Source organism: Phyllostomus discolor, chromosome 2 (genome assembly GCF_004126475.2).
Source record: "Phyllostomus discolor isolate MPI-MPIP mPhyDis1 chromosome 2, mPhyDis1.pri.v3, whole genome shotgun sequence".
Classification (NCBI taxonomy): Eukaryota; Metazoa; Chordata; class Mammalia; order Chiroptera; family Phyllostomidae; genus Phyllostomus; species Phyllostomus discolor.
This window is the reverse complement of record NC_040904.2, coordinates 16,354,296-16,378,098: the sequence shown is the minus strand read 5'-3', so window position 1 is coordinate 16,378,098 and position 23,803 is coordinate 16,354,296. Positions and strand designations below refer to the sequence as shown.

Genomic DNA, 23,803 nt, shown 5'->3' with positions numbered 1-23,803 from the left:
TTCACTTCATCTCCAAAGACACAAAGACAACTGGGATTTAAGCCAATGAGCAGAGGGACAAGAGCCAGTGAAGGGAAATTTTCTAAGGGAAACTTGATTAAGTTTCAAGGACAGTGTGAGTCTTGCTAAACTGTCCTAATAGCATTCTTGCTCAAAGCAGGTCATGGACATAGACGTTAAGGTTGACTAATATGCAACTTGATCACATATCCACAATAATGAGACACCAGGGGTGGAAAGATTCTCACTAAGCTGACTCAGCAGATTCGTTACTGCATGGAGACCAGGGACAAGGTCTAAGGATGAGGTAGAACCCTGCCCCCAACCCCACCAAAAAACAGCTTGTAGTAGCCTGACTAAAGTTCCATCCAGGGGAGTGTATGTGTCGCTTTCCTGGCTTCTTACTGTTGTCAGACACTTTTTGAAAGTTATCTCTACCTCCCCATCCATTCATCCAGTGGATAATAGCCAGGGTTGGGCAAAAGTAGGTTTGCAGTTTTTCATATGGAAATTAATACAGTGACTAATAAATAATAATACAAGAATAAACACTGTTTTGCATCCTCACAACCGTAAACCTACTTTTGCCCAATCCTATTATTCTATCTTATCACTATTTAGATTTACCTGATTTTTCTTCTGTACTCTTCTCAGATAAAATATTTTTTTCTCGTAGTTCTTTCTATTTATTGTAATTAAAAGTTTGATGACAGTATTTAGAACAAATTACAATAGACTTCAATAGAACGTGGGGGACATTTAATGCCTCAAGGGATGTTTCCATAACTTTGTAGCCCTTAACTTTATAGTTTGTGAATTAATACCCCCATGCATAGAAAACAGACATGAAACCTAGGCAAAGAAAACAACGTTAAGGTGAAGACTCATCCTTGCCTATCTTTTTGTTGTCATAGATACATAGAAAAACAGACAGATACATAGATAGGTCAGTATATACATATGTACATATTGATACTGTATATATAGGGTGTGTATGTATATATGTGTATACTGATAACACACACACACACACACCCCTATGTAAATTCTGGTCTTTCCTCAGTTCTGCCTATGCCATATTTCTCCCTCCCATGACTTCCCCTTTTTTAAAGTTCATTTTCTCTCTGCAACATTTGAAGACTTTTCTAATGCAAAAATACCTGGTTTTCTGGAAAAGCTTAGTTTTGTGAAAGTTACACATTTTGATTTATCAAAAAAAATAGGGCTACATTTTTCTTACTCTGAAGTCTTCACACCCTCTTCAAACAATGGTCCAGCCCCTGTCATTTGATGGCAGTGCCTGCCCATCTTGTACCACGAAATATTACTGTGTTGCTACTCTTTCGATATTTACAAAATGTATCATGTACAGGAATCTAGTTTCTGCATTATTGCAGATGTGAAATATCAATGTTTTGTTGCCTCACCCCACAAGTACGTTTTTTAATATAGCTTTCATTGTAGCATGTATAGCCTGTGGCACATTTGCATTCAGCATCAGTAATTCTGAATTAAATTCCCACTGAGATTATAGGCAAGCAATTAGTGGCAATTGCTTGCTTTTATTAAAAAAATGCAGCCTTAAATTTATGGTCACATTATAATAATATAATACTTATGCACACAGATGCCGTATTGTGGACAGAGTAGACTGCGAGTCAGCTACTAGAGTTCTATTAACATGTATGATTTTCATAGTGGGCTATATTTTATACAAATAAATTATTCATAAACCTCTCTCTAAAATATTACAATATTAAATATATTATACTTGTACATATTTAGCAGTAGTAACATCTTTTATAGGTACACATAGATACAGATGGAAGCTTAGCTCTTTGCTTTGAATATCAGAGAGTTAGTCTCTCTTACAATTACTCCCCTAAGTTTTTACACATTCTTACATTTTCCAATGAATCTTTTAGGGCCATGAAAAATTTCTTTACATACACCTTGAAAACCCTTGTTCAGATGAACTAAATGGGTTAATCTGTTGACTTGAAAATTAATTGTTTAGTTTCCAGTAAATTTGATATACAGTTTTTTTAGAACAAAGTAAGCATCTTACACTGTGTAAGTCATCAAGAATATAACTGTAAGACATGGCTTAATCCATAGATTCAGATCCTTTGGTGGAGAGACGATCAAACAAACAGATCCTTCCCGTGGCTATGAGTATACTGAGGAAGCACACAGAACCTGCGGAGCACAAAGCAGGGAATCTGACCCACCGTTGATGGCTATGGAAAGGCAGTGTGGAGGGAGTGTGGAGCTGAGATTTGAAGGCAACCAGGTGAAAGGAGGGTAGTCACATTGCAAGCTGACGGAAAACCATAGGCAAATGCATCTATGAAATATTTAGTGCATTTAGGTGCTAAGATGGTGTCACTATCTAGTCAATCTTGTTTTGAGGGACATTAAGTTATTTTGAGTTTTTGTTATTAAAATAATAATTCATTTACAAGTCTTTGCATAAACTTTTGATGATGTCTCAACTTTCTCTCTTTTGAAAGGTACCTAGGACTCAATTACAAAATTAAGATTATAAAGATTTTAAGGTTCTTTATCCCCCTGAGGAATTGTGTTAATTGTATTTTTCTTCAATAATATATGATAGGGTCCAAATCACCAATATGTTGCTAGCACTGAAAATTAAAATTTTGATTCTGGATTGAATGGAAATATAATGGAGCCTAGTTAAAATCACCCTAGATTCCATCCCAGACCTATAATTTATTACCAGAATAAGCTTGATAGCTCTTAGTCCAGATCCCTCTTAAAACAGGATAACACTTTCCTTACAAGGTTATTGAAAAGATTAAATAGAATAAACTGTAAAAACTTACTGTTTTGGGGAGCATTTGACCAATACTTCATTATTCTGTGTGAGATTGGTATTAAAAATATACAATAAATCATAGCAGAACAATAAATTTTTGATGATTACTTGATCATTAGTTCTATAGATTATAATTCATATGCTATATATCTGATATATAAGCTGTTGATATAATAAAATTGGGTGCAGGTTATTTCTAAGTAAATAGAGGTAATAAAACAAAACATGGAAGTTAGACAACTCAAACTGATCATTTATGAAGTGGTATTAAGTTCTGAATAGTTAATATTAGTAACAACAGTAATCAGTTTATTCACTGCTTTATACATCAGTTTAGCTACCACTTAATTTAGAATTGTGTTTATGTAGAAACAAAATAATGAAAAAAATGAAATACAATAATGAATTTTCTCAAACATTATACAGTCAAGAGGTTGATATTCAGAGAAGTTGAGATGGACTGACATTTGCACTCTGTCAGCTTTCTAGAGTAGAACAAGACGAAGGCCCATATTTGTGAGTCTACACCATTAGGTTACTTTAATGAAAGGATAAAATACGTTGCCTATTTTCTCATGACTTTTATTATAGAAGTCTGGTGTAAGGGCCTGAAAATGGATAGATTACCATAGAAACTGATTAATTTTCAAGTTAACTGTTATTGACTAAGTTGAATTTCCTCTGGTTTAATAAAAATTGAAAATGGTATTTCAGGAATCTGCTTAAAAATACTTGTCAAAAAATTTATATGACTAAGGCATGCCTTAAAAATGATATAAGACACTGACTTTGTTAAGTTTTATAATAAACTCTCCTTTTACAATATGGGTTGTTTCAGAAACACATTCTTAATATGTAGTTAGCCGTTAATTTACTGGATGGATATTTTTGTCAGAATATTACAAGTAAACTTAACTCTGAGCTTTGTTTCATATTTTAATAATTGGTAAATTTGGAATGTTTTATATTAATATTAAAATTATTTGATGAAATAATCAAATGACATATTTTCACGAGTTCTCATGTCCTATGTTAAGTATTTGAAATTAGGAGGACATAGGTAGGAAAATCTCAGATATTCCATGCAGCAATATTTTCACAGATATGTCCCTTATGCAAGGGACATAAAGGCAAGAATAAAGAAATGGGACTTCATCAAAATAAAAAACTTTGGCACAGCTAAAGAAAATATCAACAAAATAAAAAAGGAACCAATCATATAAGAAAATATATGTGACAGTATCTGAGACCTCTGATCTCTCTGATACGTGATCAGATCTCTCTGATATCTCAGACAAGAATCTGATCTCCAAAATATATAAAATACTGACTCAAGGAAGACAAACAATCGAATTGATAAATGGGAAAAATACCTGAACAGACACTTCTTCAAGGAGGATGTACAGAAATATATGAAAGGGTGCTCATCAGCATCACTAGCCATCAGAGAGATGAAAATTAAAACCACGAGATATCACTTCACAGTGGTCAGAATGGCCATCATAACCAAATCAAAAAACAACAAGTGCTGGCGAGGTTGGGGAGAAAAAGGAACCCTAGTGCACTGTTGATGGGAATGCAGACTGGTGCAGCCACTGTGGAAAACAGTACGGAATTTCCTCAGAAAACTATAAGTGGATCTGCCTTTTGATCCTGCAATTCCACTGCTGGGATGATACCTTAAGAATCCTGAAACACCAGTTCAAAAGAACATCCCAATGTTCACAGCAGCACAATTTACAATATCCAAGTACTGGGAGCAACCTAAGTGCCCATCAGTAAATGAGTGGATCCAAAAGCAATGATACATTTACACAATGGAATACTATGCAGCAGAAAGAAAGAGGGAGCTCCTACCCTTTGTGACAGCATGGATGGAACTGGAAAGCATTATGCTAAGTGAAATAAGCCAGGCGGTAAAAGACAAATACCATATGATCTCACATATAAATGGAACCTAATCAACAAAACAAACAAGGAAGCAAAAATATACCAGAGACAATGAAATAAAGAACAAACTAACAGTAACCAGAGTGGAGGGGGGAGGGGGATACTGGGGAAAAAATGGGCAAGGTCATCAAGGACATATATAAAGGACCCATGGACAAAGCCAAAGGGGGTTAGGATTGAGGGTGGGAGGTGGGTGTTGGTGGGGTGGGGGAGAGTGGTTGGGAGAAAATGGAGACAACTGTACTTGAACAACAAGAAAAAAATTAAAAAAATAAAACATGCAATTCATGACTATTTAGTCAGGGGCACTGATCTCTTTTCCTTTATATTGTCAAATAAAAAAGAACAACAGCCAACAAACACACACAAAATGAAATTAGGATTGCTGTGGCTTCTTTTTGTAGTCAACTATTAGTAGTTAACTAACTATTGTTTATATTAATTAAATGATCATGTCAAAGTATATAAATATTATATTGCTTTACAGATGCTCCCAAGTTCATATCAAACCAAACAATTTATTACTCTTGGGAAGGAAATCCAATAAATATAAGCTGTGATGTGAAATCTAATCCACCAGCATCAGTCCATTGGAGAAGAGAGAAATTACTTTTGCCAGCTAAAAACATCACTAATTTAAAGACATATAGTGCGGGGAAAAAGATGATATTAGAGGTAAGTCTTCATTATATCAATAAATTGCGCTATTTTAGCCATTATCTACTATTTTAGAATATGTTTAAAGATCTAAATATATAAATATAATAACATGTTTATACTGTAAAATATATGTAAACCTATTGTATATATTTTACATTTATTTACTTCAAGGGAAATTTTATGCATTTGGATTATGGGTCATTAATGGTTAACATCTCACTATTTATGAGGAAATATGAGTGCATGGCAAAAGCCATTATTTTTCATGAGTTTATTTTTGGAAAATAAAAACAATTATATGAGAGAAAAGTAGGGATATAATTTGTCAGCTCTTGAAGCAAATTTTCAGTTTCAGTGTTGGTTCTGTGGCGACACTTCCTTCTGCTTGGATTGGCATATTTAAATGCCATATGCTGGCTATATTTTTACAAGTTCCTAAATAAACCAGATTTACTTGTTCAATGCCTCATTTCATTTTATTTTTACAATTATGATGGTAGATCATTGTTTCGTACTGCCAAGTAACTGGCCTTTAAATTCTGTTCGAATACAGTACCTTTTATGTATTCATTGCAGATTCTGTGTATGTGTCAAATTTCAAAGTTTTTATGTCTATGACCATGATCATCAGCACTTACAAGTTATGATCCTTTCACAACAATTGGGAATGATCTTCAATACAACAGCCTTATTTAACTGAACAGATGCTATCTCTTCCCATGAATTCACTGTACATTGTGCCATTCCCCTTTCCTTCCCAACCTGTGCCTTAGGCACCATTCCTTCAGCACCCTGTGGTCCTAGAGTCCTTGGATGTCTCCACGTTGATGCCAGACCTAGTGCAGACACTAGATCGGCAAGAACACTAATTATTTTTGAAAAATATATGATTTAAAATACCATCTGATAATGTGCACTGTGTGAACTTAAAGATGTTCTCATTGGTGCCATATTAACTCTTCTACCTGGCAGCTGGACTTAGTAAAACATTTGATTAATAAAAGGGTTTAGCCATCACTTTCCCAAACATTTGGATAAAGACACTTCATCTAAATCAATTTAAATTGGTTTCTTTGTAACTCTGTTAGAACTAGCTATTGGCAGATTGACACAGAGGTCAATCTCACAAAGACATTTGGTCAGATTTAGCCTAAATTTTAGGAATTTAACCACAGTTAAAAACCAGTGTTGCATTTAACTGCTTTTGGGCAATGTACTGGTGAGCTCTGGCTTCCAAAGCAATATACCACAGGCTCAGTGGCTTAAACAACAGAAACATTTCCCCCATGGACAAATTTCTGGAGAATGGAAGTCCAAGATCAAAGTGACAGAGTTCATGAATTATGGTGGAACCTCTCACCTTGGTTTGCGTATTGTTCCCTCTGGCCCTGCACCCACCTGACCTTTCCTCTGAATCTCCTTAAAGAACTTGTCTCCAAACATAGTCACATTAGAGTTCAACAGACACATTTTATGGGGGTTGGGGATGAAGTCAGTCCATAACAGGTAAATTTGAGTTCATGTTTCAAATCTGTAATATCTGCTTTACTTTTAGTAGGATGCTTAACTGCTGCTTTTCAGTTTCTGGGACAGCTCATAATTGTCCATCATCAAGGTCAAGCAACAACTTATAAATCTGGCCTTTAAATATTTCATTCATGTAAGGCTCCCATGTTACTTAATCTTCTCCCTAAATCACATTCTTCCCCACCCCAAAGTGAAAACTAAGCAATTTTTGTTTAATTTATATACAGCCAGGTGACCTGTTGGTTGTTGAAGTATTAATCTTGAGCATATATATTTTTGTGTTCACTATTTTTAATCATTGAATTTAAATCCTGAATAAATAATAAAAATGATTAACTAAAACAACTTAAAAACTAGATAAAACAAAAATATAATACAACAAGAAAAACAATAAGTACTAAATTTGCATTACTAGCATACATAATTGGTTGGTATAGTACATTATTATTGCTTTTTTGTTTAGTAATTATTGAATAGTAACTTAATTGTTAATGTTTAAGAACATAAAATAAAGTGTAGGAAAAAATCAAGTTTACAGTTAATAATAAAATGGCCAATAATAAATTTCTTAAACTAATTTTTAAAGATTTTTCCTTTTCTTTGATTAAATATATATTTTAACTTTTAACTGTATGAATTTTAAAGTATTTAAAAAATCTAGAACTCTGCCCTGGCTGGTGTAGCTCAGTGGATTGAGCACGGGCTGCGAACCAGGCATCACAGGTTCGATTCCCAGTCAGGGCACATGCCTCGGTTGCAGGCCATGGCCCCCAGCAACCACACACTGATGTTTCTCTCTCTCTCTTTCCCTCTCTCTCTCCTTTTCCCTCCCTTCCCTCTCTAAAAATAAATAAATAAAGTCTAAAAAAAAAAACTTAAAAAAAATCTAGAACTCCTTTGGATTACAGTTCATAAATGGGTCTCTAAAGGTCATCTAAATTATTCTTTAAAAATATTCCTGAGTACCCCATGAGATAATAAGACAAATGTTCAGTACATGGACAAAAACTGGTGCAGTAAGTTTCTAGTAGGATGCTTAGAATATTCTGCATTAAATCATCAGTGTTGTTGTTGCTTGTCTTAAGTAAAGATGCTATTACATAAATGTTTTTCTCACCATGGAATACATAAAGAAAATCTTGTTTTGAGATGCAGGAAAAAGACCAGCAAGCTTTTTTTTTTTTACTAACACTATACTCTCAGCTTAGAGTTTGATATTTAAAACTGTATTTGTTGATGTACTCTGTGTTGCCAAAGCCCAACATCCTAAGTAAACTTGAATTATTTTAATTGCATATTAAAATACATAGAAGTGTGTCTTAAGTGGATGTCCCTAGCATTCCCTGGATAAGTGTCAGCACTCATTTGCACATTTAAAACATTTAAATAGTTTTAAATTGATGCTTTATTATATAGCATTTTTTAATTATTTGATATTTTTATTGTCCTTCAATTACAGTTGTCCCAATTTTTCCCCCATTACTCTCCCCTGCCCCACCCAGCCCCACCTTCCACATTCAACCCTCCCCCCCCAATTGTCTCTGTCCATGAGTCCTTTATATGTGTTGCTTGACAACCCTTTCCCATCTTTCCCCCATGACCCCCTCTACCTTCCCTTCTGGTCACTGTCAGTTTGTTATTTCCATGTTTCTGGTTCTATCTTGGTCACTTCTTTGTTTTGCTAATTAGGTTCCACTTATAAGTGAGATCATGTGGTATTTGTCTTTCAATGCCTGGCTTATTTCACTTAGCATAATACATTATTTGATACTTCAATGACATTTTCTGTTGATTTATTGTTCTGAGATTAGGTATAAACCCACTGTTAGACTTTACTTTCATGTTGCATTCCTAGAATACACTAAATGTGCTGCCAGGCACATGATTTGGCCCAGTTATGTCTAGATCTGTGTGTGTGAGTGCATGTATGTGTGTGTGTGTGTGTGTGTGTGTGTTGTTTAATATGTTCTACTAGGGGTAGTTTCTGTATTTGTTAATAATACATCATGACAAATGAATTATTTATTTATGATTTAACTGTAAAGCTTTTATCTTTCATAGGTGAATAAACAGAGAAATTAAAAAAAACAGGTCTTTAAAAAATTGTTCCAATAAAAATTGATATGTTTAAATTACTTTATTAATCTTGAGGGGTGCAATAGTGGCAATTTTTGTTAGGGCCACCCTGACTCTTCATTGTATTGGTTTAGTACATATTCTTCCTCATAGAATTTGCAAATACCTTTCTCATATGCCTGTACAATAAGGACATTTTGGGGGGTCAAATTCCTTTCTCATTAGTAAAATTATTTTAGAATTAAATTAGCCCGGTTTATTAAAAGCTGAATGTAAGAAAAATGAATATTTAATAGCTTAGGAGTGCTTATATGGGAGCTGTTAAAACTTCTAATCCTTAAACCAATGCTCTATGCCTAGATGGGCAGCTGACTGGAAAATGAATGGCACAGCTCTTTTATGCTCTTTCACAAAGACCGTCTTCAGTGGACCTCAAAATTGCTCTTTTAGCTAATAGCCGCCCATTATCACAAGATCATTTTCCCCCTTTTGGGACAGAGTTGAAATTAACATCAACTCTTGTTGTAAGCATATTCTCTCTTAATAATAGTTACTTGGATTGAAAATTGTATCTATTACTCTCATCAAACCTCTTTCCTGAATTGATACTTCAGAATTTCAGTACATTAAAATTACAAGGTTGGTCCCAGTGTTCAGCAATAGAGTCCCAGAAGGTTAACTTAATTACGGATTTCAGATGTGTCAGGATTGAGGTCAGCTATGATCTCCCTAAAAGGAAAGAGAATGATAGGGATTGAACAGAAATGGAGGCACACCGTTAATAGATATCAAGATTAACATGCTTGTCTGCAGGGATTGCTACACAAGGGCAGGGTTTTCATGCAAAATACCTTCCAGGAAAGTTTTCTCTAAAGATTTTATTTATTTATTTTTAGAGGGAGGGAAAGGAGACAGAAAGAGAGAGAAACATGGATGTGGAAGAGAAACATCGATCCAACCAGGGACCTGACCTGCAACCCAGGCATATGCCCTGATGGGGATTTGAACTCGTGACCTTTAGATTTGCAGAATGATGCCTAACTGACAGAGTTACACCAGTCAGGGCCTGGGAATGAGTCTTAACCCTTCAGTAATATTTTATGTTAAGTTATATTATAAGTGGAAGATATCTAATATATGTTGAGCCTCTCTAGAACTTTAATTGTGCCTGATCTTAGGTTAAAACAGAGTAAACAAAGAGTTAATACTTTTGGTACAAGTTTCTTGTTTTCAAGTTCATATCTTCAGTGATTGCAGAATATATATTTTTCAAACTGTCTACTGCTTTTTGAGCTTTACACATATAAATAACTAATGAATTTTCTATTCAATAGATATAAACAAAATAATGACATTAATCTACTTAATCTGTTGATAGATAAAGTGTATTCACCTGATCCTGTGAATAATATAATTCCATGGATTACATCTTAAAAGGATTTATATTACTTGGTATATTCACTTGATAGAGGAAAACAAAGCTGTGTCAAGGAATTTTAAATAATTAAACATACATGAAGATGGTAGGCATGCTAGATTCTATTTTAAAACTTCTGTGATACTGTTTTAAAATTCTAAACATGTTATTTTAATTATTGTAGATTGCACCTACATCTGACAATGACTTTGGACGCTATAATTGCACAGCCACTAATCGTATAGGAACAAGATTTCAAGAATACATTCTTGCTTTGGCTGGTAAGTATAACACACTAATTTCTGAAATCTCATAAAATATTTATGTAAGCAAGTCGATTTTGCATTTTAATAAGTCATGATTCAGGTTATTATTCTAAAAACGAGTCAGTGTTTAAAAACTTGGAATAGTTGTTATCTGACATATAGTGAGGACAGAGAATATATTTACTAATAAAAACAGATTTTAAACCCTGATTCTAATTTCCTCGACTTTATAAGTCGAATATTTATGGAAGAAGTAGGAAACATATCTTAAGAAATTAAATTGTACTTTAAGTACAGTAAGAATTCAGTCAAAAATTTTAAAAAAAGACATCTTGGAAGACAGTTAATAAAAACAAATATATTTAAAATTTTGAATTTGGAAGTAGAAATAGTAAACTTAATTTTAAGACAAATAGAAAAATGTATGGTTATATAACATTTTTTGAAGTCTCATTTTTATATATAAAAATATTATTGTTTTTCCTCTAAAATTTAAAGATATAGGAATAACATGTAGAGTAAAATTTGTTTTAATGAGAAATCCAGCTATGACTTAGTTATTTATATTGTCTATATAACATATACATACACAAACATACATATATATTTATAGAATTTGCCATTATGTTATACAACACCGACTAGAAATTTGAAAATGTACATATTTTATACTTTGTACAGCTCAAGTGATGGAAAAATTTGATTTATTGCCTTCTAACATTAGGTAGACAAATATTAGAAAACCACTGAAATGTTATATTTTAATATAATAAATAGCTTTCATGAAAATATTTTAAAACATTTTCTAAGTAGGGTTCTTATGCATAACTATAATTGTATATCATTGTGAAAATATTTTATTACTATGAAAGTACTTTTACAAAAGTAATATCATTAGTAGTAAAGGTCAAAAGAAATTAAAGCTCATAATATAAAAATTATTATGTAACTCTAAAACCTGGTATTGTCCAATTTAAATTTTACTACAGTGGGAAAGAAGGGAGACAATGGTTGTGTTAAAGCATTTTAGGGAAGAAAGCCAGAAGGCAAAAAATTAGAGTGAGTTGAGACAAGAGGAAGAGAGGGAGGAAGGAAGGAAGAATGCAGGGAAAGAAAGAAGGAAATAAATGAATATTTATTGTATACCATGAAGTCATTAGAAAATCAATCTCAGTGAAAAGTATAGGCAGAAGACTCTGTATTTAGGCATATAAAAAAAGCATTATATAGGCAAATTCAATTTTAGGAAAATGAAATGTGTTAAGTTGCATCAAAATCCATTGATAATAAATTGAAATATTGTTTGCACTGATAAGAAACATTTACTACTCATTTTAATTCTGAAGTACCCATTTAAATTTGCTTAGAAAAATTGAGCAAATTTTGTAATATGAAATTTTATAAATATATATGATCAACATGTATATGTATAACACATTATATAAATACTAATACACACATATACCTTCTTATACAAATGATGCAGTTTCCTATTTAGTTAAAATTTGATTAATAACTAAAATGTATTTTGTTTTTAAGAGTTATAACTCTAGAAAAATTATAAAAAATAGAACATTAGATTGATGAAATATAAACAATCTTATTAGATACCCTGGAAATACTGAATGTCTGTGCCCCTTCTATTGCTTAGCTGTAGCACTTCTCATGAAAAATATATTTGATACCTGTCTTTTAACGTAGATATGAAATTAGTGGATATCCCTCTTCCCAGGCATGAAAAAGAGAAAGTGTGCATTCAAGCTAAGAGTTATAATGCTGTTGGAAATATTTTTTGAATCATGCAATTCTCTCAAGATTTCAAAAGTTTTGACCAATACAGGGTAAAATTTTGTTTGTAGAAAGTGTTGATTCAACTGGAATTTTTTTATAATGATGGAAAAATTAGTAAACACTGAGACTTAAAAGACATACATTTAAATCATCAACATTTATAAATATGTTTACATAATTTTATGGTAAATCGGATCATTCACATATGTATTTGATAACCATTTTTACGTTAACTTTTTACCAAAATGTGAAATGCAAGTACAGAGACAGAGCAAAGACAGAGAGAGAGATTTTTTTAAAAAATTTATCATGTTTTTTTAATGCACTTCATAGGTGATAGTCTTACTTTGTAGCTAGGAAATATTCTTCCTTTTCTGATTTAAATACTTATCTTGGAGAAAATTAAAAATGTAAAACACATAAAGGCAATTTCTATTGCAATCATATAATTAATGATTATAATTCCTTCCTCACAACTTTCTACTTCCAACAGATCATGATCTGAGAAGGCATTCTGTGTATTTATATGTGTATATTTTAAAGAAGTTTTTCTTAAAAGGCCTTAACTTCCAAACCTCATCAAATGATTTTATTCATAATTTTCTTAATTTTTAAAATTTATTTCATTGCTGTTATATTCAATTTTTAAGTTTAAACTTTTATTTTTTAACCTCAATATGATGATCCTACCATTGCTTCTTCAACTGACACCCTTTTCTGATAAAGCCACCTCTCCCTGGGCAGTTTTAGCGCAGGGACTGTGCTGTGGGCTGTCAGCAGGAGCACACCCAGCACTGATTTGGGGGAAAGCTCCTGACTAAAGGGGGTTTCAGTGCTCCACTAGCCTTCCCGAGATCTACCTGGTGAGACTCTTGTGAGGACTAAGTGAGGAAATGCATTTAAAGCAACAGCACATGGCATGTGCTCAACAAATGTTAGCTGGCCACTTATGGCCAAATTACAGTTCACGATAGTCACTTTTATTTAGGATAGGAGTCAATTTGTCGATGTCTCTTTAAATACAATAGGTACATTTAGGCATTGCGGATCCACGTATAATAAAACTGGATAATGATATGATGACCTCAGTTATTCTGGACACTATGTATATGTTAAATAATACAAAATTTCACTTCATTTTGTCACTTTTATTTTCCTTCTAGCGTTTTATTCTATATCTTTCCACAAAAACTGCTATTAAGTGCTGTGCTTCACAATTGATTTTTTTAAAACCTCAGTTCAGGACTCTCTACTTAGCCCATTTAATCTCACCTTGTCAGCATGGACTCATCTTTTTAACCTACTAAGACCCTGTCAAGTTCAATGTTTCAGCTCTCTTTCCAAGATTGATTTAATCCACAAATATCATAAAACAGTCATCTGTATTTTCACCTAAGTCATGGATAAGCCTATACAATTCATTTTTGAGAGTTGTGACCTGCTTAGAGGTTAAACTGGGTCAATTGAACAAAATTCTGTAGATATGGAGTGGTAGTCCACCTTCTTGTCCTGTACCCATACCAGATTTTATCCAATACTTGTTCCATGAAATTTGAAAGCAGGTTAAACTTAGTTCATTTGTAAACAATTTCTCAAATGAACATAAAACCAGGTTTCTTTTACATGATCAGTTTTGTTACTTAGTTTTGAAAAATCTGTCTTGTTCTCTTTTCAGAAACTATAAGGTACATTTTGTGTGTCTTCAGAAACTATGGCATCCCCTTAACTTTGTAATGCCCATGGTCTTCTAAGTGGAATTAGAATAGCTAAATATTATTTTCAAAGAATCCATGATCTCATCAATTCCTAAAAATCTGTCAATTCATTCACTCTGCATTCATACAGTAAGTTTCTAGTAGGTGCCAGGAACTGTTCTTGAGTTTGGAAATTTGAAAATGAGTACCATATGTCACTTGGTCTTTACAAATAGAGTAAGAAAGAAAAAGGTTTCCACAAAAGTTTGAATCATAAGGCTGGGGACATAAAATGCAATTCTGATTGGATTTCTTGGGAAAAGCTTCCAAGAGGGATCGGCTTTCTTTCTTTTGGTTTTGTTTTATATTGGTTTCAGGTGTATAGCATAATGGATAGACAATTATATACTTTACATAGTTTTCCCCTCAAGACAGGTATCAGCTCTTGAGGTTGAGGCTGATGGAGTGAGTAGAAACGGGTTTAGAGATGTATAAAAGGCAAGATGGGAAAAACCAGGGCAACTGTACAGATGTACCGTGCTGTGAAAAGAAGCGGGTGGTAAGGAGAAGAGACATCTGGTGGGGAACTGGAGGATGATGTCGTGTGAAAGGATTGGTGGTGGTGATGTGGAAACAGAAGTAGTGAGAGATCAAATTGTAGATTTTTTAAAGATTTTATTTATTTATTTTTAGAGAGGGAAGGGAGGGAGAAAGAGAGAGAGAGAAACATCAATATGTGGTTGCTGGGGGCTGTGGCCTGCAACCCAGGTATGTGGCCTGACTGGGAATCGAACCTGCGACACTTTGGTTCACAGCCCATGCTCAATCCACTGAGCTACGCCAGCCAGGGCCAAATTATAGATCTTAAACACAGTCATCATGTTTACATTCTTTTATATCAAGTATACAGCAAGGGAAGTTTGGAGTTTTTCACCAGAAAGCAGACAGATCCATTTATCATGAACAGCCATCTTGGTAGCATTGTAGAGACCGGTTTCATCACAGCCAATTTCCATGTTCCTCCCCATAACCCAAAGTATATAAAGGTAAACTCAAGTGTCCTAAAATAATCTTCATTGTTCAGAAAGGAGCTCTCTCCCCAGATTGGCCTTCTTCTTTAAATGCTCAAAGCATATCTCATCTTTGTATTTTCTATTTTCTTCCCCTAGTTTATATTTTTAATTTCAGTATTTTATGGCTACCCAAAATAGAACTTACTATGTTTTTAATTTTATTATTTAATTAAAGTTTACTTTCATTATTATTTTGTGTGAGTTTCAGGTGCACAGCATAGTGGTTCGAAAATCATATACTTTACAAAGTGTCCCTGCTAGTATTTCCTGTACCTACCCAGCACAGTACATACTTATTACAATAATATTAACTATATTCCCTCTGCTAAACTTTATATCCCCATGACTATTTTGTAACAACAAACTTGTACCTCTTGATTCCTTTAACTTTTTTATCCAGTCCCACAATCACCCCTGCCCCATCCCTCCGGCAACTTTTAATTTGAGTCATTTTCTTTTCCTTTAAGTCTTTGGTTAAACATTATTTGTTTTAGCAAAAACATTCTTTTTCACCTAATTAAAAATTGTAACACTACAAATATTCTTTTTAATTTCACTTAAAATAATCTCTCTTTCTGGATTAATTTTGACCAGTGTTAATAATAATTTATATATTACATTTATTTTTTGTAATTAGAATATATCTTCAATAAGAGGAGTGATTATTGTCTTATGTTTACTCCAGAGCATAAAAAGTTGCCTGGCTCATAGGAGATTTACATGAACTATTGAATATATAATCAGTGTGTTTTATTTGATTTGCTTACAAGCCATGGTAGAAATGACCCACTAATCATGATATACTGAAATGCATGATTTTTGAGAAGGGTCAAGACTTGAGTATGTATGAGGAAATAATTTCCATTGGTACTTTAACAGTGAAAAGTACTTTAATGAGCAATATTAGAGGCAAAATGCTATAATCAAGACATATTTCTGGAATAGTTTAGTTGGATTGGAAGACATAAAAATATATGAACAAATAAAATTAAAAACAATTATTCAGAAAGTTAGTATAACTACTTATGAGGAGAATTTTTTAAACATATCTGATTATATGTTGGGAAAAGATCAATAGAATAATTATTTAAATTTGGGAATTGGAGAAACCTAGAGGGGTAGTAAAAGAAGAGTGAATTTATAGGGTTTCAGATGTGTTGCTGATTGGCTATAAGATTAAGGTCATTATGCTAAGTGAAATAAGCCAGGCAGTGAAAGAAAAATATCATTTGATCTCACCTTTAACAGGAACCTAATCAACAAAATGAACAAGCAAGCAAAGTATAGCCAAAGACATTGAAATTGAGAACAGGGCCCCTGGCTGGCGTAGCTCAGTGGATTGAGCACGGGCTGGGAACCAAAGTGTCCCAGGTTCAATTCCTAGCCAGGGTACATTCCTGGGTTGCAGGCCATAACCCCCAGCAACCTCACATTGATGTTTCTCTCTCTCTCTCTCTCTCTCTCTCTATCTCCCTCACTTCCATCTCTAAAAATAAATAAATAAAGTATAAAAAAAAAAAGAAAGACATTGAGAACAGGGTGACAGTGACCAGAAGGGAGAGGGGAGGGGATAAAGGGGGAAAAGGGTGAAGGGTTCACAGGAACAATTATAAAGGACATAGGGACAACAACAAGGCGGGGGTGGAAATGGGGGAGGGAGGCAGGGAGGGTTGAGGTGGTGGGGAGGGGTGGGGGGAAAAGATGGAATACTGTACTTGAACAATTTAAAAAAATGATGAAGGAAAAAGGACTCATGAAAACAAAGATTAAGGTCACAATTGACATAGGAAAATATATGTAAAATATTACTGGAAATAAGATGGCCACTCAGAACATTGTTCCTCTACCCTTTACCAGATAAAATAATCACCAAAACATACTTTCTATGTTTTCACATTTATACTTTGATCAAATGATGACTTCATATATGTGTATAAGTATCAAAGTGTTTGTCAACATTATGCACTGACAGCCTGTTTAAACAAAGGATAATTGAAGGCATTAGTGAATTCCCATTGATTTTTACCCATCAGCTTATCCTCACCACAGTAACTTTGATGTTGATACTACTGTTACCATTTGTTTGGCTTATGAGGAAACTGAGACCCAAAGAGTTTAATTTGTACCGGGTCATACAACAACTTCATAGACTGGTCCTATGACAAGCGTACATTTCTAAGCTAAACCTCAACATTCTTACCCATTACCAACAATTTGATGAGAACATTGACACATGTCGATGGATATAAAATTCTGTAAATGAAGGAGCATGTTATCAGGGAGGACAGCAAAAGCTGTAATGACTAACATTCACTAAGAACTTGGTGTATTTCAGGTTTTGTTTGGAGGCCTCTATCATACTTGATGCTCACAGCAACTCTAGCAGTGGACACTATTTTAATCTCCATTTTAGAGAGGAAAAGGTTGAAAGTTTAAGGAACTCATTCAAGGGGTTTCAGTTGACTAAGGAACCAGGGTACACTTTGGATCCCTGCATTCTGATGATGTATAGCCAAGGCTCTTTGTCCATCTCTGTATTGGGACTGGTAGAGGTGAAAAGAAAAGTAAATAAAGAAATATATATTTTCACAATTCTTCTATTTTTTCATTCAGTGATGGGAGGTGGCATTCATTAATTATTGAAATTGAAAGGTGCTAAGAAGTAATCTGGAAAAATATGCAAACAATGATGGAAGCATTGTTTATGAAATTTAATAGTGATAAGCCCCATTTGAAACATTGGGCTACATTTGATAGTCTTTCACAATATGATCTGTTTACAATATGATACCCAGTGAGGTTAGATAATTCAGGATCCTGAAAGCCAGAGTGAAAAGTCTAAGTTGGCTGTTGTAAGGAAGAGGAAGCTCCTGAACACCCCAACTCAGGGAAGTGACGCGATTAGAGTGGTGCTTTAGAAAGATTGATTTTGCATTTATACACGATATGGATTCAAATTTGGTGGGATGTCCAAGAGGAAAGGAAGCCGAGAGCCACAAATGGCATTAAAGGCAGAGGCAGACAGGCCCTAGGCTTGTGAGTGAACAGTGAAAACAGGAAGGAAGAAATGGATACAAGAATTGTGATACAGGAAAGATGAAAATAACTTTGAGACTAATAGTAATGTATATGAGAGAATCAGGAAGGAATATGATTATAAAATAATTAAGAAAGTACAGAGAAGAATTGTCTACTAGTTCTAGGCATATCAGATATTATTCCCTTGGATGTGTTCTATATTTTTGAATATGTTTCATTGCTGAAACACATATTTAATTTATCATATGTTTCCTGAGGACTGAATATATTCTAGTGCACTTTTCTCAATGGTATATGTACATATGTGTGTGCATGTGTACATATATAATAGTTTAGTAGTCATGAAATCAGAATATTAAAAAAATGTTTCGGAACAGTGCTAGATCTACAGATCATAAGCATGCTTTTTCTTTTAGTCAGGTAACAGAAAGAAATGGCCAGCACAAAATCAATATAAGTGAAAAGCCAGGGTAACAGTCAGCAGCTCTGAATATAGACTATCTGGCTGGAAAAAGATACCACAGGGCTAAGGTTGGTGATGGCACCCCAGAGCTAAGAAAAAAAGTTTCTTATTTCTGAGCAGTGTACCATGTGGAGATGCACAGCTTAGCGAATGGTGCATACCTCTGTGGACAGTGTAAGAACCAAGGGTCATGTATAAGGCCTATGGTCAAAGGTGGGAGCCCAAAAGGAATTACACCTTCCTCTCCTTCTCCGTTAATTAGCACCTGTCCTTTTGAAATGTATCATCAAATGGAAGATGATCCTTGCTGCGATATCTACTTTGACCTAGTTGACATTAGAGAGTCACTCAGCATGGGGTAAAGGATTGGCAGTCTTGTTAAAAACAATGTGTGTGTTTGAAGTTTTTCTTCTTCTACAAACTTTAGATCAAGCTTGCAGATGAAAATAGCCCACAGTTATAAGTTAGGGGTGAAAGAAACATGAAAACTATGAAAATACTTAAGCGTTACAGCTTAAATAGATGATTTCAATAATTTATATTTTTTATTTCTAGATAAAATTTTAATAGCAAAATAACTTTAGGGTGCATTGGTATTCTACACATTTATTTCTAAACCTCAATGTTATAACATAATGCACTTCACAAGATCTCAAATAATTTACTGTTACTAATAAGAGCATAAACATACACTATTGCATTTCTTTACAACACCCATGCCCAGAGTGTCATAAACCTGCCTTCCAGCATCTCACCTGGTACCATTTGTAAGGCATATTTCATGTGGCTTACCATCCTCTCTTTTAACTCTAGCAGGTACAGCACATTTGACTTTTGAGAGCCATGAACTTTTATATGTTTGATTGTATCCGAATGGAAATCACTGCATTATTTTCAATCAAGATTTTTTCCTTATTGTTTTTGTAAGGTTAGTTCTAGAGGTAACATTTGTTTATATATTTATATGCTGTGTAATGTATATTATGTGCCATTGAGTTGGCTCTGACTCCCGGTGACCCTACCAATGAGGGACACCCACAGGGCCCTGCCCTCACCAGCCCTGCTCAGCTGCTGTCGCTCATACCTGTGGCTTTTTTAATGGAATCATCTCACATTTGGTCTCTCTTTTTTTGATGCCTCTCCCCCCCCAACATTATTGTCTTTTCCAAATAATTCTGCCCTTTCATGATGTTCCCAAAGAAGGACAACTTCAATTTTGTCATCTTTGCCTCCAGCGATGTTTCAGCCTTCATTTGCTATGGTACCCACTTGCTTATTTTCTGCACTCAGGGTATCCTTAAGGCTATCCTCCAGCACCATATTTCAAATAAATCAATTTTTTTTCTATCTGTCTTCTTCACTGTCCATTTTTCAAATCCATACATAGTAACTGGGGATGAGAAAGTGTCATCCATCATCCTAACCTCGGTCCCTAACGCCACGTCTTTGTCCAGATCATCTTTGCTAACACGTCCATTGCTGACCTTCCAGGGCTCAGCTTTTTCTTGATTACTTAATTATATGTAAATTATGAAACTTTATGATTATTTTGTCTGTGATTTTGGGAAGAACAACAAGACATTCAGAGACATAAAAGGATATTTTGAATGCTTAAGGTGCCTCTCATTCTTCATGCATCTGGAGTAGAGGTTTTATTAATTTCCTTTTTGAGACTTTCTTATCTCTAATGTTCTCCTTGTGTTTGTTTGGCCTTTCTGATAACATTTTATAAAGTTTTGTATACTAGAAAAGAAAATAAAGTTCCACTCAGGATAACTTATTGAGCTTGAAATAGTGTGAGTAATGGACTGATAACAAACACACACACACACAAGGGCAATTTTATAGTGGCTTTTTAAATTCAGGAATTAAAACCTAAATATCTCAAAAAAGGTTTACTTTAATTGAATAATACCTACATGAAATTAGGACAAATAGCTTGAAGTTTTATTTAGTTCATAATAGAATTTTCTTTAAACTTAACAATTGCCCTAAAATTATCAGGATAGTTTTAGTGAAAAATAAAAGAAAGCTCAAATTTTCACAAGGGATAATTATTTATACTAATGGTTCTAAGTCTTCTTTTAGTTCTTATTATGTCCTAATTATACATGTATTCCCTCTCCATCCTCTCTCTCACAAGCTTGTTTTCTTTGACAGCAAATAAAATGCTTATATTGTATTGAAAAGGCAGAAGTGATATTATTTCCTCAATAAATGAAATTTGATTTTGAATGTTTCACTATTTATTTCGTGTAGTAGTGTTGTTGATTAGTCTATACTTTCTTGCAACTTAAACAGCTCACTCAGCAGTTTATGCAAGCTTTGTAATTCAGATTATTAAGTGTACAGGCAGTGTGCCCTTCCTGCATTTCTAATTCTCAGAATTCCATACTTTTTTTCAGAAAGTTGTATCACATTGCTCTTAATCACATTTTATTTATTTATTCACTTTAAAATTGTTCACAAATATGCATTTTCTTTAACAGTTTTATTAAGTGTGTCAGTGTGATGCTGGTTAATGAAGTTATACAGTTTCAGGTGCACAATTGTACAACACGCCATCTGTCCAATGGCCATCTGTACTACTAAGGCTACATTTTCTTTGTGATTGTTGCTTCATAGATGTACCATCCAGTCCGTATGGAGTGAAGATTATAGAGCTATCGCAAACCACAGCCAAGATTTCTTTCAATAAGCCGGATTCCCATGGAGGTGTACCTATCCATCACTACCAAGTGGATGTCAAAGAAGTGACATCAGAAACCTGGAAAATAGTACGCTCCCATGGAGTTCAAAGTGAGTCTATGATTTTGAAGGGTGTAGATTAATTCAATCTGATCTTAAATACACCTGTGTGATTAGCTTTTTCTCTTCCTTCAAGTTGTACTTTTTTCTTTAAATATGGTGGGGTTGTGAAGAAATTTCCATTGTCATATTCTTTATGCGAATACTGTAATTTTAAAAAGAGTGGGAAAGTTTGCCCCTTTAGCAAAGGTGGATGATTTTAGAAAAATCACCAAAGTTTAATTCTTGGGGGAAAAAGATAGTATTTAAAATGTAGGTGGTGGAAAAACAACTTCTGACATGTGAGATTAGGTGACTGAATATTATGAAATGTGTGTTTTTATTTATTAACAGTATTTCCACCATTATTAGGTGTAAAAGTAATAGTGTAACATGTCTTACATATGTATTCATGAAGTCATCTATGAAAATTATTCTGACTGCTAAGATTTATTTCAAAGCAATGTTTTAAAAACTCAAATTGTACTACCAATTATGGCATTTGAATAATAGAAGTAGCTAGCTCAGAGAGGTTGAAACAGAGTATAGCTGTGCTTGTTACTTATGTAGAATTTCAGCATGTTGTGAAAACGTGATTTTTTTCTACTATAAGAAGACACTACAGTGGAAAATAATAATACATTACCAGATTTAGACTTTTATTTGGGTCATAGAACTACACTGAGTGGCCCCAAAGGATAGCATAAAATAGCAAGGAAATTATTGCTCCACAGTGTCATCCTCTGCAGGTCCTGCCTTAACCCTTGCAGGTGTGATAGGTATAAGCATTCTGTAAAAAGCAAGAGCCATCCTGTGAAGAATTATTCTAGTGGAAAACAGAGGCAGAACAGATAAAATCATTCTAGTCTCACCTGTGTCCGCACCTGCTTGTTTAGCTTTTAGTAAGAGTAAATAGAGGTTTTAGGTAGAAATTTTAGAAATATTATCAGTCAATCAATCATGAATTGTTTACCACGTGCTATAAATCATGCTCCCAAACAGGTCAGCTCTTAAAATTTCTTTAATGATGAGAGATTTTCAATAGTAAGTGTTCTTTGGAAACCTTCTGTTTAGTTCAGGAAAAATGATTTATAAAGATAGCACTCAAAAAAAGAATAAATGAGTGAGTTCAAGGACTGTAGTAAAATAAATCATTATCCTAGATGCAGGGATAATATTTATGTTTAAGGGAAAAATAAGAGAGGGCAGAAGGTAAAAGATAGAGAAAATGAATTCTTTCTGATACTGCAGAACACTTTGGTGGGTGCTTGAGCACAACCATGAGGAGAAGTAATGTGAATTCTATACATCACAGAAATTACATCTGGCAAAATAGCACTGCCATACCTAACCCCTCCATCATGGGAGAGAAGGTTAGTAGACTCACAGGAGACTTTTTATAAAGTTGCAACACTATGGAGAATGTACAATGGTCTTGGGTGGCCAATGTGATCTACTTTAAAAACTGACTTTCTAAGCCCTGGCTGGCATAGCTCAGTGGATTGAGCATGGGCTGGGAACCAAAGTGTCCCAGGTTCGATTCCCAGCCAGGGTACATGCCTGGGTTGCAGGCCATAACCACCAGCAACCACACATTGATGTTTCTCTCTCTCTCTCTCTCTATCTACCTCCCTTCCCTCTCTAAAAATAAATAAATAAAATCTTAAAAAAATAAATAAAATAAATAAAAACTGACTTTCTACCCCATGTCTCCGTTTCTCAGAAGCACATTCCCATGCCTATAAAACTGATATATATAATAACAAGGGATATTTGTTGATTTGCAATGTAATATTATTGTCCCAGACATTAGATATCTGGAGTGTACGTGTATTATGATAGGTGTATCCTTTACCTGTATGTATATAATATAGGAAGGAAAACATGAATAAGAAACTTTCTGGTAAGTCTTGAGTATCAGTAAAGAAAATTATGTGAAAGTGATATTTAATGCTCTCAGATTGGGATAGCTTGCCAATGAGACCAAAATGCTCAAAGTCTTGTGGCTGGGATTTCCTTACTTTTACATGAAGAAAGTACCTCCATTGATAAGTTTTGTCTATTTCCATGGTTCACTCTTCTTTCACAGATATGTTAAAATGTGCCTCAAATCAGGTTATATAGTCTTGTGACCCTAATGATTGAATGATCTCATGTGCAAACATGAGTGTAGTACAAACATGATTTTTAAAAAGCGACCCATTCTTTTTAGACCTCCCTT

At 34.1% G+C, this 23,803-nt stretch overlaps 1 protein-coding gene across 2 annotated transcripts in view; it reads left to right on the top strand.

The window, feature by feature from the left end:
• The window catches only part of NCAM2 (neural cell adhesion molecule 2), a 415,656-nt gene that overhangs the window by 316,328 nt on the left and 75,525 nt on the right, over positions 1-23,803 (top strand). For both annotated transcript variants that reach the window (XM_028505156.2, XM_028505157.2), the window contains exons 10-12: positions 5,277-5,464; positions 10,654-10,750; positions 21,421-21,594. In XM_028505156.2, coding sequence (XP_028360957.1) covers positions 5,277-5,464; positions 10,654-10,750; positions 21,421-21,594 — 459 coding nt within the window. The remainder of the gene's footprint in view (positions 1-5,276; positions 5,465-10,653; positions 10,751-21,420; positions 21,595-23,803) is intronic.